Source organism: Panicum virgatum, chromosome 9N, assembly GCF_016808335.1.
Source record: "Panicum virgatum strain AP13 chromosome 9N, P.virgatum_v5, whole genome shotgun sequence".
Classification (NCBI taxonomy): domain Eukaryota; kingdom Viridiplantae; phylum Streptophyta; class Magnoliopsida; order Poales; family Poaceae; genus Panicum; species Panicum virgatum.
In genome coordinates this window covers 68969725-68986754 of record NC_053153.1, presented here as the reverse complement: position 1 = coordinate 68986754, position 17030 = coordinate 68969725, and the positions used below count along the sequence as shown (strand labels likewise).

The following is a 17030-nucleotide window of genomic DNA, read 5'->3' as shown; positions in this document are numbered from 1 at the left end:
AAACTGCTTGTGAGGTAGCCCGACAGGCATGACCACATACTTTTATTGCTTTTCTTTTAAGTTGTGGCCATGAATGGGTTGCTGAATCGCTGTTCATGAAAGTTCGTCGTCACTCGTCAGGCACACACCAGGACTGCGTCCCAAGCCACTGCCGTCTAATGCTGCAGTTTTTATATGGTTCTTTACGTCGTTCTGTCGGTATACTTCAAGCGTAATCTGAACTCTGAACATCTCTTGGCGAATTTGTGGGCATAAAGTCCCAATTGTTTTAACTGCAATCCCTATTCCCACCAGCATATTTGCATAAATTTACGATCCATACAACGACCATTGTAACTGGCAGCGGATGCGCAAGTGATATAAATAGGCCTTTGTGTCGTTGAATTTTAATCAATAGTTAGTTTATCAATGTCGAACACATCGTATGGACTGGAGTACATGTGAACTTCCATTAGCTGATTAGGACTAGCAGGTGAAAACTCAAAAGATACAGGAACTGTCCTTGTCCTCTATCAAATGCCAGGATACAGGACACTGGCAAGATAAAAAAGATCTAAGCAAGATCCTTGTCTACGCCAATGTTCTAGTTCTAGCCTCAATCAGCTTGAAGCTTCGCCTCACCAGCTTTCTCAGCTTCATTCAACACAAAGTTCTTCAGTGATTCCACATCCCTTGGTCCTGCGGTAGCGTACGTGAGATGTCAATACAGAATGCCGTCAAAAGAAGAGAGCAGAAAACCAAAAAAAAAAAAGGACAAGTAGAACCAGAATCCGGAGGAAACAAAAGAATATGTAGTGACAACTGACAGTTATGAAGCACGAATAACTTATGAAGGAAAAAAATATGCCTCACGTATTAGGTTAAATACCTAAGCATAAGTTAAAACTTAAAAGATGGATGAATGGTGATTGCTAGTCTGCTATTATAATAAAACACACTTTTTTTTTAGTTCTGAGTATCAACTGTTGCATATAATCAGCCCCCACAGGGACAATAGAAACTAGCTATACAGCGGCTTGTAAGCGAGAACTTCAATCTATAGTATCATAGCATTCAGTGCTCCAAAGAGTTCAGCAAGATGTAGATTGTAGTGATATTCATTTTGACAGTAAATTAGCATGATCCAATGGCTCAATAAGCATTCAGTCATGTTGTTGTTAACTTGTTTTTGCCTGTGATAGTAAACCTAGCAGTATCTACATTATGATTAGTGCATTTAACAAAATCTTGATACTTGATAGAAGAGGTGACCTAATGATCTAAAAGTAAATTCTTCATGGAAGTGGGTGCTTATTTGATATGCAAATGCCTTAAAATGTCAAATTCAAATTTGGTCAGAGATTTTAGTATTTGAAATTCCACTCCTACGCTAACCATAATCCATAGATGGTCATAAGAACAATGGATCAAAGCTAGAAGGTTCAACCTTGGTTTAAGATGGAGATTTTGCAAAAAACATAGTGAGCTGGTGAAGCAAAGTATACCTTTATATTTTGCTACTTCTTCACCTTCATAAAACACCTTGAATGTTGGGTAGGAGTGGATATCCACCTTGGAGCATACTGGTTTGCTGACACCACAGTCGACTTGCCCTATCTCAATTTCATCCTCACCTTCTATAACCTTTCCCAGGTCCTCCCAAAGTGTTCCAAGGTTCTTGCTGCAAACAGCATAAGCTTGAAAAATCAGCTCGTGGAAACAAAAAGGTTATAAACCATATACCAAATCCTGTGAGAAGCACACGCCTTACCAGTGTTTACACCAGGGGACGCAAAATTGCACAAACCATACTGTGTCCTTTTCCTTGATCTAAACAAGAGAATTTCTCAGAATCATACTCCATTAACCAAAACAAGCATGTGACATCAGAGCAACTCGAATTTGTATGCATATGCAACAATACATCAGCTCTGTAATAGCACTCTGACCTTTGTTTGGCATGGCAAAAATTGGTAGCAAACCAATCAGGCTGTGAATTCCTGCGCTTTCTATATCAGGTAAGATGACCGCCAGGGGCTACGATCCATCCGTTTAATGAGGGGAGTGGCAACTTAATCATTATGCAACTCATGAAAGTGAATTGGCATACAACTGCTAGAGAGCTCCATGACTAAGCATGCCGACCTGTCTAGTATCGCTAATCCTTGGTCGACGAGCGTAGCAAACAGTGCAGCACAGGCGTGCCCAAGTCTTTAGAGCTATCCCTGTCCGGAAGGTAAGGCGGAGAGAGAAGAGAAGGGGGTGGGGGGGGGGGGGGGGTGTTACCTTGTCGGAGAAGGTCTCCTCGGTGAGGGTGATGACCTCGGCGCTGGACCGCGCGACGAGGACCACGAATACGGTGAGGGCCACCACCAGGAGGTGGATCTGTAGGTGCCCGCGGCGGGGAGCGGCTGGATCCATGGCTCCCTCGGTCGGCGACGACAGCGGCGAGGGGAGTTTGCGGTGCGAGAGTGAAGGATGACTTGGTATTTGTTGGGCCGTCCTTAATGGGCCGAGCGGTATGCGGCCTTATCGTGTGGGTGCAGCCCACTTCTCTCTTTTTTTTTTTTTTGAGAACCAGCCCACTTCTCTCGTGAAGTCAAGTTTTGTGACCCGTGCATAGCTGACGGTTCAAGTCACCGGCCGGGCCTCCACCTCTCACGAGCTGCCGCCCGCGCGGCAGGATTCTCGCGGCATTCTCGGTGGAGCTTTCTCCGGATCGCCGCGCCATCCTCGAATTCGGCCAGTTGCCGGAGTCCGGAGAGACGTGATTAATTAACTGCTCATTTCTTTCCACCCGGGTGTTAACGAGCCCCCGTACACTTTTTGAAGCAGATCTTATCCGGCGTGCTCTCATGAGTCATAAATCTAAGACTTATCAGAACAAAATTCAATATTGGCTAAGGATATGGGGAGTCCTTTCCGGAGCGCCCTTGGCGCTCCCACGGGCGACGCCGCCGGCGCTCCTCTTGCCGCCGACGAACCTCACCATGACCCACCATACTTCCCTCGCCTGAGCTCCTCTCTTCCTCCTCTCCTCCCGCTACCCACCTCCACCCTCCCCTGCTTCACTCCCATTGGTGCCACTGTCCCGTTCCCCCGTCGTCGCGCCTCTCGGCATCCGGCGACTGTGCCCTCGGTGCGCGCTACTGGTGCGCCCCCCGCCGGCACCATGGCGTGCCAGTACCCGACGCGGCGTGCAAGGACGGCTGTCCGCCGGGGCGCGGGGCAGCGCAGCCTCGGTTCCCAGTCACCAGGTGCGTGCTTCTCCGATTTTGCGCTTCTTCACTTCCACCATCTTGCTGTTCCCGCTGGCGCCGGATCCCGTAGTTCCTCCGACGGCACCTTCTAGATCCGCCCGGCGGCTGCCGCCGGCAGCCCTTCCAGGGTGCAAGTTGCCAATGTTCTGAATTACTGCTTCTCACGTCCGCACATTCGCTTCGATGTCATTTGTATTGCGCCGGATTTGTTCTCCACTCGTGCAGTGGACAGGAACTTGGCGAACTACATCGTCTCGCGCGGGCGCTGCGCTGTGGCGAGCATTTCCTTGCTTCTCTTCCCCACCCTTGCCTCTGCCATGGCCGCCGGAGCTTCTCCTGGCAAGTGCGGCGGTGACGTCATGCCTCATTTTGAAATTCTTGGAACCGCGGGCGGGGACGGGCCTGCCACCACTGAAAACGTTCTTGGGCCGGCCGTGTGCGGCCCATGTCGCGCCCCCGAGGTGGTTTCCACGCCCTGTATTCACCCCCCTCCCACCTGCCTGTCAGGAGGGCAGCTTGCCGCCATTCTGCTCCTGCCCCGTATCTCCAGGAAATCGGGGTGAGCTCGCCTGCTCCAGATTATCCCTCTCTCCGAACTGTCTGCAGCTCTGTGCCGCATTCAACTCCCAGGGCGGTGCTGTCATCTCACGCGCCGAACGGATGTCGCTCGTCGCGCGCGCCGAACGGCGGTCACACCGCCCAGGCTACCGCCTCTACGCCACTCGCCGACGACTCTACGCCGACGTCCCGTCCAGGAGCGGCGCGCCCATACCTCATGGCTCTGCTCTCCCCTGCCTCCCCGCCTTTAAAAACCGCGGATGGCAGTCGTCTTCGCCGCGCCAAGTCCCTGCCTTCCCCGCATACTCAGTGTTTCCGGTGCCTAGCTGCTGACCACCTCGTCGACGCCTGCCGGGATCCGGTTCGGTGTCGCCAGTGTCTCCGCTACGGCCACCGCAGCGCGTCGTGCTCGATGGCCGGCCCGGCCACGCTCTGGGCGCGGGTCGCCCGGAGGCCGGCGCTCCCGACAAGCGACGACTCCGACTCGCCCCCCCGCCCCCGGGCACCCCCGCCATCCGGTGCACTCCCGCCTGGGCGTGAGGCGCTTGGGCGATCGCCGACGCTCGACGGGCGGACGTCGATCCTGGGCGCCCCCACCACACCCACTCTACCCCCGGCCTCTTCCGACTCCACCGCTGGTCCCGGGGGCCGACGTCGTGCTTCAGCCGTCCGCTTCGCCGATGCCGCCTTTTCTCCTGCCTTCGGCGCAGTTCACCACCGCCGCCCCCGTACTTGGCGTGCCGCCACCCCTTTCCCCGCCGCTCCTGCTGCTGCACCCTCTGGCGATAACTTCGCCGTCGGAGGCGACTTTGTTGAGGTCCACATGCCCCCAGTGGACATGGGGCCATGTCGCCGCCTCGCCTACGCCTTCGTCGAGCCTGAGCGCGCTGACCCAGGGCTCTACATCCGCACCGCTCTGGAGCAGCGTGGCGGCGACCCTCCAGTCAGGCTGGCTCCCTCCTCCCACGGGGCCATGATGGTCGTCTTCCGGCATCCTTTCTTCCGGGAAGAGACCATCCGTCGCGGCCCGATCTGTCTCGATGGGCACTTCCTCCGCCTGGTGCGACACGAGGAGGCCGACTTCCGCTTCGTCTGCCGCTATCGCCGCCTTGCGGTGTTGGCGGCGAAGAACTTCCCCCCTGAACACTGGACTAGGGCGCGTATCACGCGTGCCTTCCAGGTCTACGGCCAAAGTCTGCTGCATCGACAAGGAGTGCCTGAAGGTGGTTGCCGATCGCCCGGCCGACGAGGTCACCGGTGCGGACATCGCCGACTTCTCGGTCGTTCGGGTGCTGGTGCTTCTCGACAACGAGGGCGAGGTGAAGCCCTCCCTCGTGGTGCGCAACCTGGGCGGTTCCCTCGCTGGGATCGCCAAGGTTCGTGTGGTGCGCTTCTGGTCGCACCCAGACGGTGCGCCGCTCCCGGCCGAGGCGGACTTCTCCGATTGGGGGGATGACGACGGCGGCGACGGGAATCCTCCGGCATCAGGGACTTCCACGCCCGGGCAACCCCCCCTCTTCGCTGGTGGGCCGGCATCCTTCTGCGGGCGCGGGTCCCCCCTCTTTGGTGGATCTGGGCCTACGGCTGGTGCTCCTGGGCCTACTCCACCGGCCTGCCGTGAGTTGGGCCGTCCTTTGTACCCTTCTGTTCCCATTTGGTCTTTTGTCGCAGGTGCTGTTAGCGCGCTGGAGCGTGCTCTCTCGCTTGCTGCTGTGCCTCAGGTGGTGATCCGTGATCTCCCGCCGCCCGTTCTGTCTCCTTCCCCGCTGCTGGGGCCGCGGGAGATCAGTCGGTCGCCGTCTTTCGCACCTTCCTTGAGCGATCTCCTGGCGGCCGAGGAACACGAGGTTAGCATCCGCCGTCGCCGTGCTCGTCGCAAGCGGGCACATGACTCTGCAGCCAGGACGCGCCGCCACAGCCTCCGCCTCGCCGCCAAGGAGGACCCGCTCTACGTCGACGCCACTTCCAAGGCAACTCGCGTCAAGGCGGCCAAGCTGGATCTTGCGTGTGCCTCCGCACGCATGCGGGAGGCGCTCGCTCGGTCTGGGGCTCTCGAGCGCCCTCCGCCTCGCCGCATCTCCTCCTACAAGCTGCGCTGTCTTGGGCGTGTGTGCGGCCTCCCCGATCTCTCCGACGACGACGAGGTGGCCGAGGTGGCCTGATGTTGTGTGTAGTCAATAATCTGTACTGTGCACTCCCTGCTAGAGGGCACTTCTCTGTCCGGCGTGAACCTGTCCTTCATGTCCGGACTGCTCCTCCTCCGCTGTGTGAGCTTGTGAGTCCTTGGCCTGATGCTTTGCTCGGCCCCCCTGCGCTAGGTCGTGAGCGTATGGTGGTTTGTTATGTGTGGTTGGGGTCCCGGCTTTGTGGCGGCCGGTGTCACTTGTATGCCACCTGTTTGTCTAGTGAACTCAGTTCTGTGTTGTGCTTGTGTTGTGCGCTTCGTTCCTCCTTGTTCTTGTACTTGTTCTTCTGGTGCCGTTCATGCTCCCCATGAATAAGAGCCTCTCGATTTGCTCGTGGAACGTTCGTGGACTCGGCCAGGCTTCCCGTCGGGACGATGTGCTCGCCGAACTCATCTCTGTTCGGCCCACCATTGCGGCGCTTCAGGAAACCAAGCTCCCCTCCCTCTTGGTGCAACGGCCGACGTCCTTTCTCCCCAGCCGGCTGCGGCACTGCGTGGCTCGGGACTCCACTGGTGCGTCGGGTGGGATCCTCACTGCTTGGAGTGATGATTCTTGCTGCCTCCGTGCCTCCAGTGCTGAACAATTTACCCTCACCACCAGATTCATCCTCGCGCAAGACACAACTGAGTTTACTTTCACGAATGTCTACGCTCCTGCCAACCACGAGGACAAGCGATGCTTCTTCTCTGAACTTGCTGTGGTTGCTGCCTCCGTGAATGGTCCCTGGATGGTAATGGGGGACTTCAACCTCACTCGCGATCCTGGTGACAAGAACAACGGTCGTTTCAACTATACTGAGGCAAATGAGTTCAACGAGTTAATCAACACCCTCTGCCTAATTGAAATCCCGCTGACTGACCGAGCTTACACGTGGAGCAACAAACGTGACGAGCCTACTCTGGTACGCCTCGATAGGTGTTTCGTTAACGTGGATTGGGATGCAGTCTTCCCTAACACCACCCTCTCCTCTCTGACACGCTTCTGCTCGGACCATGTCCCCCTTCTCCTCACTGCTAGCACCAGAATCCCTCGTAGTGCTTGCTTTCGGTTTGAGAATTCTTGGCTCCTCCACCGAAACTTCCGGGCGATCATCCACGATGTGCTTGCGCGGCCTGCGCGTGAGGGAAGCAGCAAGGTTTTCGTCCAAAAACTCAAGCATTGCCGTGGGGCTTGTCGCTCCTGGGTGAAACGCCTCATTCCAATTGATCAGCGGGCGCAGGACACGCGCATCTTGATCAACGTTCTTGATCTCCTTGAGGAACAACGTGCCCTACAGCCAAATGAGAAGAAGCTTCGGTGCATTGCCATCCGAGGCCTGCAGGATATCCATGCGGAAAAGCTAGCGTTCTGGCGCCAGCGCTTCCATGTACGTCTTGCCGTGGAATGGGATGAGAACTCCCGTTTCTTCCATGCGGCCGCTTCGGGGAGACGTCGGCGCAACAACATTGCTGTCTTGGAGTGTGGTACTGTCATTGCCATGACGCACAGCGCCAAGAGTGCTGTCCTCCACAACTTCTACTCGGATCTGCTGGGAAAAACCAGGGGCACCTCTTGGAACTTCGACCTCGGTGACCTCTACCCCTCCCTAGATCTCGCCTCTCATAACCTCTCCACCCCATTCACTACAAGCGAGATCACTGCCGCTCTGTTCGCGATGGACATGCATGCGAGCCCTGGCCCGGACGGTTTTGGCCCTTCTTTCTACAAACACTTCTGGGCGTCGTTACGGGAGGATATCACACTACTGTTCCAAGATTTCCATGGGGGGCGCCTTGACCTGGATGCGCTCAACAGGGCCTTGCTCGTCCTACTCCCGAAGAAGGATGTCGCGCGCACTGCCGATGCCTTCCGCCCCATCTCCCTGCAGAACTGCCCAATGAAGCTATTCACCAAGGTGATGGTCAACCGGCTGAAACCGGTCATCCCGCTTCTCATTGACGCTGATCAGACTGGCTTCATTCATGGGAGGAGCATTGCCGAGAACTTCGTGTATGCAGCTGATCTATTAAGCTGTTGCTACAAACGCAAAGTGCCCACGGCGGTTCTGAAGCTTGACTTTAAAAAGGCATTCGACTCGGTCGAATGGGGAAGCTTGGACAGGATTCTAGCTGCCAGAGGGTTCGATGATCACTGGAGGAGCTGGATCTCCAAGATCCTAACTAGTGGTAAAACGGCTGTCATGTTAAACGGGGTCCCAGGCCGTTGGATCACCTGTCGGCGTGGACTCCGTCAGGGTGATCCCCTCTCCCCGTACCTCTTCATCATCGTGGCGGACGTCCTACAGCGACTCATCCGATGCGGTGTTGAGCGAGGGGAGCTGCAGCATCCCATCGACGCCTCGCTTTCGTGCCCCGTCCTTCAGTACGCGGATGACACGTTGATTCTCATGAAAGGGGATGTAGCGTCCATGACTGTGCTCAAGCGCATTCTTGAGAACTTCTCTGCCGCGACCGGTCTGATGATCAACTTTCACAAATCCACCTTTGTTCCTATGCATGTTGATGCAACCACCGCTGCGGAGATGGCGGAGATCCTGGGTTGCTCTGTCTCTTCCTTCCCGCAAACGTATTTGGGACTCCCCCTTTCCCCACACAAGCTTAAGTTTGCAGACTACCAGCCCCTCCTACTCTCTTTTGATCGCTACCTTGCGGGATGGAAAGCGAAACTACTTAGCACTGGTGGCCGAATCGTGCTGGTCAACTCTGTGCTCGGTAGCTTGCCCATATACTACATGTCCTCTATCTTGCTCCCAAAGAAGGTCGTGGAAGCTCTAGATGCCAAGCGCCGAGCCTTTCTCTGGACTGGTGAGGAACGGTGCCATGGCTCGAGCTGCCTGGTGGCGTGGACGGATGTGTGCCAGCCCAAAGAGTTTGGTGGCCTCGGTGTCAAAAATCTCACGGATATGAATCACTGCCTCCTCCTGAAGTTCGTGCACAAACTCCATGACCCCGAGCCGCTCCCCTGGAAACAATGGTTCCTCTCCCACTCGGATCTCAGCAGGGAGGCGGCCAGGGACTCCTATCTTGGCAAACTCATCTCCCACGAGCTGCAGCGCTACCAAAACCTGACGAGGGTGCGCGTGGGAACTGGGGATCGCACCTCTTTCTGGCATGATCGCTGGCTATTCAACACTCCGCTGTGCGACGTGTTCCCCGCCCTTTACTCTCATGTCCTAAGCCGGGATCTCACTGTCCGAGCTGTTTTGGATATTGGCCTCCATGCACATCTGCGACCACGTCTCACCTACGCTGCTAGGGCTGATGAGAGCGTCCTTCAAAGCTGTCTGGAGCAGGCGGAACTTGGCGAGGGCCCGGACACGCGCCTTCTTCATGCATCAGACCGGGAACTTTTCAATACGCGGGGGGCATACAGAGCCATGCAGGAAGGGCCGCCTGCGGTGGACGTGCTGAAGATTTGGTCTACCAAACTCCCCACTAAGGTCAAGTTCTTCGCCTGGCTGCTTAGCCGTGGGCGCCTCAACACACGCGCCTACTTGCATCACAGAAACATCAAGGCCCTGGAAGAATCCTGGTGCGAACATTGCACTGGAGTGATGGAAACTGATGCTCACATCTTCTCTGAATGCCGCAGGGCGCGCGATGTTTGGGCTAGCCTAGGTTTCTCTGTGCCCAGTAGCCTTGTGCAACGCCCTTGGGATATAGGAGTCAGTACTCCTCTCCCTGAGAATGTGCGGCTTGACATCGTCCTCCTGATCCTCTGGCACTTATGGAAGTCCAGGAATGCTGCTATCTTCGATCACACGGACTCGAGTTCTCAGGACATTATCAACCGCGTCGCCAAGAACATCGACAGCTGGATGGGCAGATACAAGAGAAACCTGTCGTATATACGTGAGTGGAGAACATGGCTAGACCAATTTGTAACTATGTCTTGAGTCTTCTCTCCTACAACCTCTGTTCACTGCTCTCTGTCCTCTAATTTCCTCTCATGTAACTCTCTTCTTGGGATGCCAGGAATCCTTTTGTATCTATGGACGCTTCAAGTTAATGGTAGGTGGGGATCTCCCCCCCCCATATTGCTCAAAAAAAAAGTCATAAATCTAATGGGTATGTTTAGATTTTTTTGGCGTAAATTTTTAGAAGGGAATTTTACTATTTTAGAGTATTAAATAAAATTTATTTATAAAACTTTTTGCACAAAAAGATTGTAAATCGCGAGACGAATCTAATTTAATTAATCTATAATTAATTTATAATTAGTGGATAGTTACTGTAGCATTACTGTTGCAAATCATGGATTAAGTAGGCTCATTAGATTCATCTCGTGATTTACAACACATTCATGCAAAAAGTTTTGCAAATAAATTTTATTTACTACTTATGTATGTGTCCAAATATTTGATGTGCTGTTTTTATATGTAAAATTTTGGGATTTAAACAAAGAGATTGTTCGTTGGACTTGGGAGCCCGAGTCCTCTATTTACATAGACCGCGGTATTTCACCGTACCTGCCTTGATGATCGCAGCAGGCATGGTTGTACGGCCCGTTATCCATCCAATCCCACTCCCAAAAGTCGTGCCGTCGCGCCGCCGCCGCTACGATGCTTTTTTTTTTTGAAAATACACGCTACGATGGCTTGACGAGAGCACAGGATGGCTACAGTCGGACCAGAAGCTTGAGAAACAAAACAAAAGCGCGACTTTGCCCGGCGGCAACGACGACTAGCAGCGCCGGTCCAGCGACGAACCATCGAGCTCGGGCATCCGGATCACGCCAAACCAGACGGTCCCCACAGCACATCATTGTCGCAGGGCCACACCACTCGAGCACGAACAGGACGGCAGCCAGCCGACCAAACAAGCTTGTCAACAAGTCAAGCGCCGCTGGTACGCATCGCATTCGCATAACGTTCATATCGATCCAGCAGAGCACGGCAGCTGTTGCTTCGCGGCTCCTTCCAGTTCAACGCCCGACGCCAAATTCCAGCGAAGCCGCAGTGCCTGCCTGCCTGTCCTCATCGCGCCCTGCTCACCATTTCCACAGGACCACCGGATCCCCCAACCAGGCAACCAAAAGGGACAGGTACCCAAAAAGAAACACAAACGCTTTTATTCGGCGCACAGTGCCCGGCAGTTTTACACCAAAACCCGGCGAGTCCAACCAGACTGAACGACGATGATCGGGTCACAGGGGTACCGGCCCCACAGCTGCCGTACCCCCATCAACTCAAACCAAATTATATAGAGACAACGTCTGTAATACAAGCGCCGTACCAGCACCATTGCAAGTAAAAGTATAGTGTAGCTTTTGCCCAGAGAGGTTTCATCTCCTTGCTCGATTCAAGCAGGCGGAGCAGCACATGCCCGGAGGCTTTTAGAGAAAGTTTCACTTTGAACTTGGCCTGATATTTCAGTGTCTTCGCCTCCATGCCCATGAGTAGCACAGCTTATCAAGCAGGATCCAGGGCTGATTTAGACAGAGGAGTAGGTTTCAGAAGCTGCAGGGTGCCTGTAGGTGTCACACTGCTGCACAATGTCTTCCTGAGAAAAGAATGCAACAAACAAACCAATGTATGGAAGGGAAGACGCTGGCAAAACAGTGCTGGGTTTGGTTGAGAGAGATCTTTGGCGCAGATTCATCAATCAGTCCACCCAAAGGCCAACGTCTTCTGCATTAGTCGGTTATTGCTGTGAGCAGGTCAGTACCTCCTCCGCTTTGGTCTACTGTCATTTGAGTCACCATCTCGCCACCCTTGAGAGTCACGGTGCCTGTACCCATCTTCTTGCTCTCCCCTAGCCCTGCTGCGGCCCATCCTGTTTCTGAAGCGGCCATCATGCTCCCGTGGACCACCACCAGCTTCGGCAAAGTCCATGTCGTCCTCTGTATGGTAGGAAAGCATCTCGTCTTCGTCACTGACCGAAGACCGAAGATACGCTCTCCTCTCTCTATACTTACTTCTACCAGCGAGTTCCTCTTCTGCATGGAGTTCAGCTAGGTGAGCAGGATGCAGTGGTGACTCGAATGCATCCCCTTCCATGCCGCACCTCCTTGCATTTCTCTGCATGCCTCCTCTCTCGACATGGACTCGGCTGTGACGGCAGTGGGGCAAGTATGGTCTCTCCGTTCGCATTAATGTCGGTGATCTGGGCATCGCTTCTGGTGATCGTCCACGATGGAAATGCACATGGCCACCCCTTCTTTGTGCAGGCGACTGGCTCCTCTCTCTCTGGATGAATCCATGGTCACCTTGGCCACGGTGTCGATGGGAACGTGGCATAAAAACCCTGTCTTCCATCATGTCATCTAGGATATCTTCTATCTGCCCGCGAGCCAGCAGCCTAGGCTCAGGAATCTCTCTTCCATGGAAGCCGTCAATTTCCACCTCTCTCATGAGGCAGTTAGGTGGTGGTGAATGCCGCCGCCTATGTGGAGCCCGGTGCAAATGCCCAGGTTCTTCTTGAAATGAACGTCTCCTGCCACCAATAGGTTCATCAGCAAACTCATCTCTCATTCTTGGACCTCGGAAGTTCCTTGGATGGCCACAGGGTCCAGCACCCCGCCAAGCACCACGGTGACCTGTCATTCGTTGGTTGGTCATGTCAAATGCATGTCTGCTGCCATGACATTCTCCATTGTTCTTTTCCCGCTCAGATTCCATGAACCTCTCCCATCTTTCATTCCTGTAAAAAAAAGGCGAATGGACAAAATGGGAAAAACTTTTGTAATTCCAGTCAAACATAAAACCATGCACACCTAGGCACCACATGCAAGGGGACCTCGAGTCATGATTACTGCAGTATCCCGCAATGGAAACAAATGACACGAATCATACCTATTCACATAAGCATGCCCTAGATCTCTCCAGTGTGAGCCAACAAGCTGTCCATCTTTTTCATTCTGTAGAGGAGATTTCTTACATGAGTCAGGTTTGGATTTGTCATGTTCTGATTTTTCAGATGCTGTCTTGTCCTTGGCACATTCACTATGTAGTTGACTGCTTGAAGCCCCATCAACCTCTGAGCCTTCTCCCAGGACTGAATCTCTTCGTTGCAAATCAGAGTGCGGAGCAACCTCTTCATTTTCGATCTGATGCTCCATCTTCACAGCAGCAATTTTTGCATGGTTCTCATTACAACTAGCAGCTTGCTTGCCATGTGGAGACATTTCTAACTTCATATTTGGGCTGCTAGCCTTCTCAAGAGAGCTATCTAAGGTCTTAGGAGATTTCCTAGTGGATTGTAATTTAGGAGTAGATTTTTGCAAAGCTGACAACCTTTGGAGTTCTGTGGAACCAGATCCTGAAGAAGTCTTATCTGAATTGAATGATTGTTTGTCTTTAGAATTTTCACTAACAAAAACCTCATTTTGATGCCGCTGGTCACCTGCATGGTTGAGAACACTGACTTTGCTTTTAATACACTTGTTACCATCAGCAGCCACCATATTGACCTTATTTGTCACAGATGAGCAGTCCTGATTGATATCACTGTCATGCTCTTTCTTTAGCTCTTTGGATAAGCTATTAGCATTGATACCGTCATCCTTAGTGGCCGGGCCATTCCCCAATGTCCCAACATGAGGCTTATTTGTAGTTGGAAATCGTGAAACAGTATTGTTATCTTCATCATCTGAACAGTCCATTTCAGCACTCCCTTGTGACATACCATCAATAGTAGCATTGTCCCGAGAATTAAGAAGCAAAGGTTTAGCTGCTGGATTGGAGAAACCTGGCAATGCATCACAAGCTTCATGAGCATCACAGGGCCTCTGTCTCGTATCCACATGAGCATGAACAATGCTAGCTGGTGGTTTGCAAACAGTAGAAACGGAGGGCAGACTTGAAGATTCACATAATCCAACAGCAGGGCTGCCAAGAGTACTTTGTGAAGGCAATGATTTTGCTTCCATTAATGGTGCAGAATGACCACTTACTGTTGCTACCGCAATGCTCGTGGCAGCACCTGTGGATTCTTCGCGCTTCACATTTATGCCAACTTCAGGAACAGCAGGCATAGTCTTAGCATGGGCAATATCAGGCAAACTTTCAGCTGGTATTGGAACATTATCAGTTGCTACATCAAGCCCATCATGGGTACTGTTATTTGGAAAGATGTGAGGATTCAAATCAAACCCAGTTTTACTGGGAATTTGGGGTAGACTGTCAGTCTTTTCAGATTCAGCGCAATTGCTAACTGGTCCAGCACTTTGCCGTTCTAATAGATGCGCCTTTTCAGCACCCTTAAGAATATGCTGTTGGGATGTTTCTTCAGGTTCTTTCTTCACCAAATTATTAGATGCCACCTGATCAATTCCAGAAACAGTTGCTGATGTACTATCCTGTGGATTTGCATTGCAGGGCCCAAGTGTTACGGTTTTCTCAAGCAGCACCTTATCTGACCCAGGTGTAGTAGCAGTCCCCTGGCTGCCCTTTTTGGAACTTCCAGCAGTTTCAGAATCAAATAAAGCATTAGGAACACTGAGAGACTTGGGTTCATCCATGGGCTTACCAAACAGAGATAGACTCAGTTCTGGAGCAGGAACAAGTCCTTTCCAGTTTATCCCTAGCTCAGGTCTAGCTGGTGGTTTAAGTTGCAAATCTAATGTAACATCAGCTGGCCCACTCTTACGAGAAAGCCCATATGAATTAGACATGTTGAGAGTATTGCCAATATTCTGACCTAGTCCACTGCTTATTGTAGAAATGGGAGCCGCTGCGGTTACCTGAGCTTTCTGATCCTGAATTGTTCTATGATGATACAACCCACTACCACTTTCATGCATAGGAGGCAAACCTTCAAGTGAATCAGCAGGGTCCAGTGGCACATTCAGATCCAAGTTAGGTAGCTTCCCATCGCTACCGTTAGAATTAGAAGCAGCATTGATTTCACTTGCAACATGAATATTATTGTGGGGTTCTGCTGAAGAAAGGTCAGAAAGACATTGGTCTGCTTTCTCTTCCTTCACAATAGAGCCATAATTACTATCTTTGCCATTTTGATGAGATGGTAACTGTAAATCCAGAGCCAAAAAGTTTTGACGTTGCCACGGAGAACACCTTGTAGCACTCTCTGCAGAAGGGCTCTCACTTGATGCATTAAATAAGCCTCTGTGGCCATTGGTCACCAATAGCGTAGTAAAAGACCGGTTGGCATGTTCCTGGATTTGGGTATCAGTGATTCCCTTACCTTTGGTGATGGCATTTGTGTCTGATTTAGAAATATTGAAGAATGATTCATTCCTGCAAGCTGCCCCTGAAGCAGAAACAGGCATCTCCAGCGCTGGAGACGGAGGCTTTATTGAGAGCGGCATGGAAGACGCAACAGATCTATCAGACAAGAGAACAGGTCTCTTCTTAATAGGCACACCAACAGCTGGCTCACCCAATCGCGGCACAAGCTGGTGACTGCAAACCTGGTCATAAAACACCCAAGATTTTTACACTACTACGAAAGAGACGTCCAAACCACATGAATTGACCCCCAAGGAAGTTGCTGAGTACCTCTTCCTTCTTCGCTAGTGACATCTTGCCGTGTCACGGACAATCAGCCGATAATATGTTCACTCTGGTACAAATCGTTGTCAGTTCCCGAAATTAAGCAGAAGAGCTAAATGGGCAAGAAGGCACAGCACACGCGTCAACCGACAAAAAACAAGCAGATGGTGCATGGTAGGGTAGATCAAAGATACTGCTAGAAGAAGGACCGCCAAATAAATAATCGATCTATTTTCTTAAAATAGAAGATGAAATTATTTATTGCAAGTTAAATTAAAGACAGCACGAGTTTTGTATAGGAAGAATCAAAGAGGTAGACTGGCCAGAAGGTATATACAAACAAATCAAACATGGATTAATGGTGAATGAATTGTGCACACAACAGAAAGGCTCAATTAGTGCAAACACTACAGCCTACAACATCATTGAACTCTCGAACGAATTCAATTATTTCCGAGACGCTGCAGGGAGATCATAATCGGAAGTAAGTAGTAACCTACCTCTACAATCAAATCGTTAGTGATAAATTCAACGCGGCAGCAGCCGCGCTGTGCAGAGTAAGGCACCAAGCGAATCCACAGCCCCGGAGCCAAAAAGCAAAAAAGACCACACGCTTGCGTGGAAGAGAAGCACCCCCCAATATCCCCTTCCACAAATCAGGAATCTCGACGGTACGCATCGCAGCTCATTCAGGAAGATCGCCAAATCTCACCGGAGTGGATCCAGGAAACGAACCAAAAGAGAGAACAAATCCGCTACCCCTCTCCCAGACTCCCACCCCTACGCCCGCCGCCGCCGCAGCGGTTACCGCGCAAACAGCGTCATCTCAGACAGCACGAAAAGGAAGAAGAAACTAATGGCGGGATGGAACGAACAAGTACCTGATCGCCCCAGTCCGTCCCCAGAGCTCCTCCCGCTCACGCTCAGTGCGGCCGGCACGAGCAGACGCAGGGGGGCGGGCCGCGCGGCAGCGATTAAAAAGGGGAGCGCGCCTACGCGGCTCGGTGGCGGCCGACGGCGACGCGCCAACCACTCCACTCAAATCGGCGGCCTCCCCTCTCCTCCTCCGTCGCCTGCCTGCCTGCTTGGTCACCAGGCCTGACCTGAACTCCCCCTCCCCTCTCCTCTCGCTGCCACTCCCACCAATCTCATCCGCCAATCTGATTCCTTCCTTCCCAGTTTCCCCCTTCCAGTCCTCCAACTCCTCCCACAACTGCAGCGCCCGAATATTTTTCCGGATCGTTTTCTTTATAGCCGTCTCGAGATGCGCGGTGCGTGCCTTCCTGGAGGTTCCCTCGGGTCGCGTCCAAGCACGCCGGCCCCGGCGGCTCGGGCGCGGGGTGGTGCCCTCACCCAGATGCCAGATCGGGTGGTCCGGTGCGAGGCACGTGCCGCGCGGCGCCTTGACTGGGGGCTCGTCCGACGGGTGGCCCCCTTTTGGTACAGTACTCCTTCCGTTTTGAAATAAATACAATTCTAGAGTTTAAAATTTATCCTACAATAAATATAACTTTGACTCACCTACCACGAAAGATAAGCCAATTTTCAAAAGATTCTCATAAAAAACAACTAACAACTCATTCATTCACCAAA

At 52.5% G+C, this 17030-nt stretch overlaps 2 protein-coding genes across 3 annotated transcripts; both read right to left on the bottom strand.

The window, feature by feature from the left end:
* Positions 1 to 355: 355 nt before the first annotated feature.
* Positions 356 to 2459, bottom strand: LOC120691039 (protein disulfide isomerase-like 5-1). Its single transcript, XM_039973998.1, has 4 exons — positions 2266 to 2459; positions 1751 to 1809; positions 1485 to 1660; positions 356 to 678 (listed from the first exon to the last, which is right to left on the bottom strand). The coding sequence occupies exons 1-4, from the start codon at positions 2398 to 2400 to the stop codon at positions 596 to 598; spliced, it is 453 nt and encodes a 150-aa protein (XP_039829932.1). The 5' UTR covers positions 2401 to 2459; the 3' UTR covers positions 356 to 595.
* Positions 2460 to 11033: 8574 nt separating this feature from the next.
* On the bottom strand, positions 11034 to 16711 carry LOC120691836. 2 transcript variants are annotated; one of them, XM_039975034.1, is made up of 5 exons: positions 16319 to 16711; positions 15444 to 15507; positions 15130 to 15355; positions 12777 to 15012; positions 11034 to 12624 (listed from the first exon to the last, which is right to left on the bottom strand). In XM_039975034.1, exons 2-5 carry the CDS (start codon positions 15465 to 15467, stop codon positions 11643 to 11645), a joined length of 3468 nt encoding a protein of 1155 aa, XP_039830968.1. In that variant the 5' UTR covers positions 15468 to 15507; positions 16319 to 16711; the 3' UTR covers positions 11034 to 11642. The 2 variants fall into 2 exon arrangements, with proteins under 2 accessions (XP_039830968.1, XP_039830967.1); XM_039975033.1 differs by having other exon boundaries at positions 12777 to 15355.
* Positions 16712 to 17030: the final 319 nt, after the last annotated feature.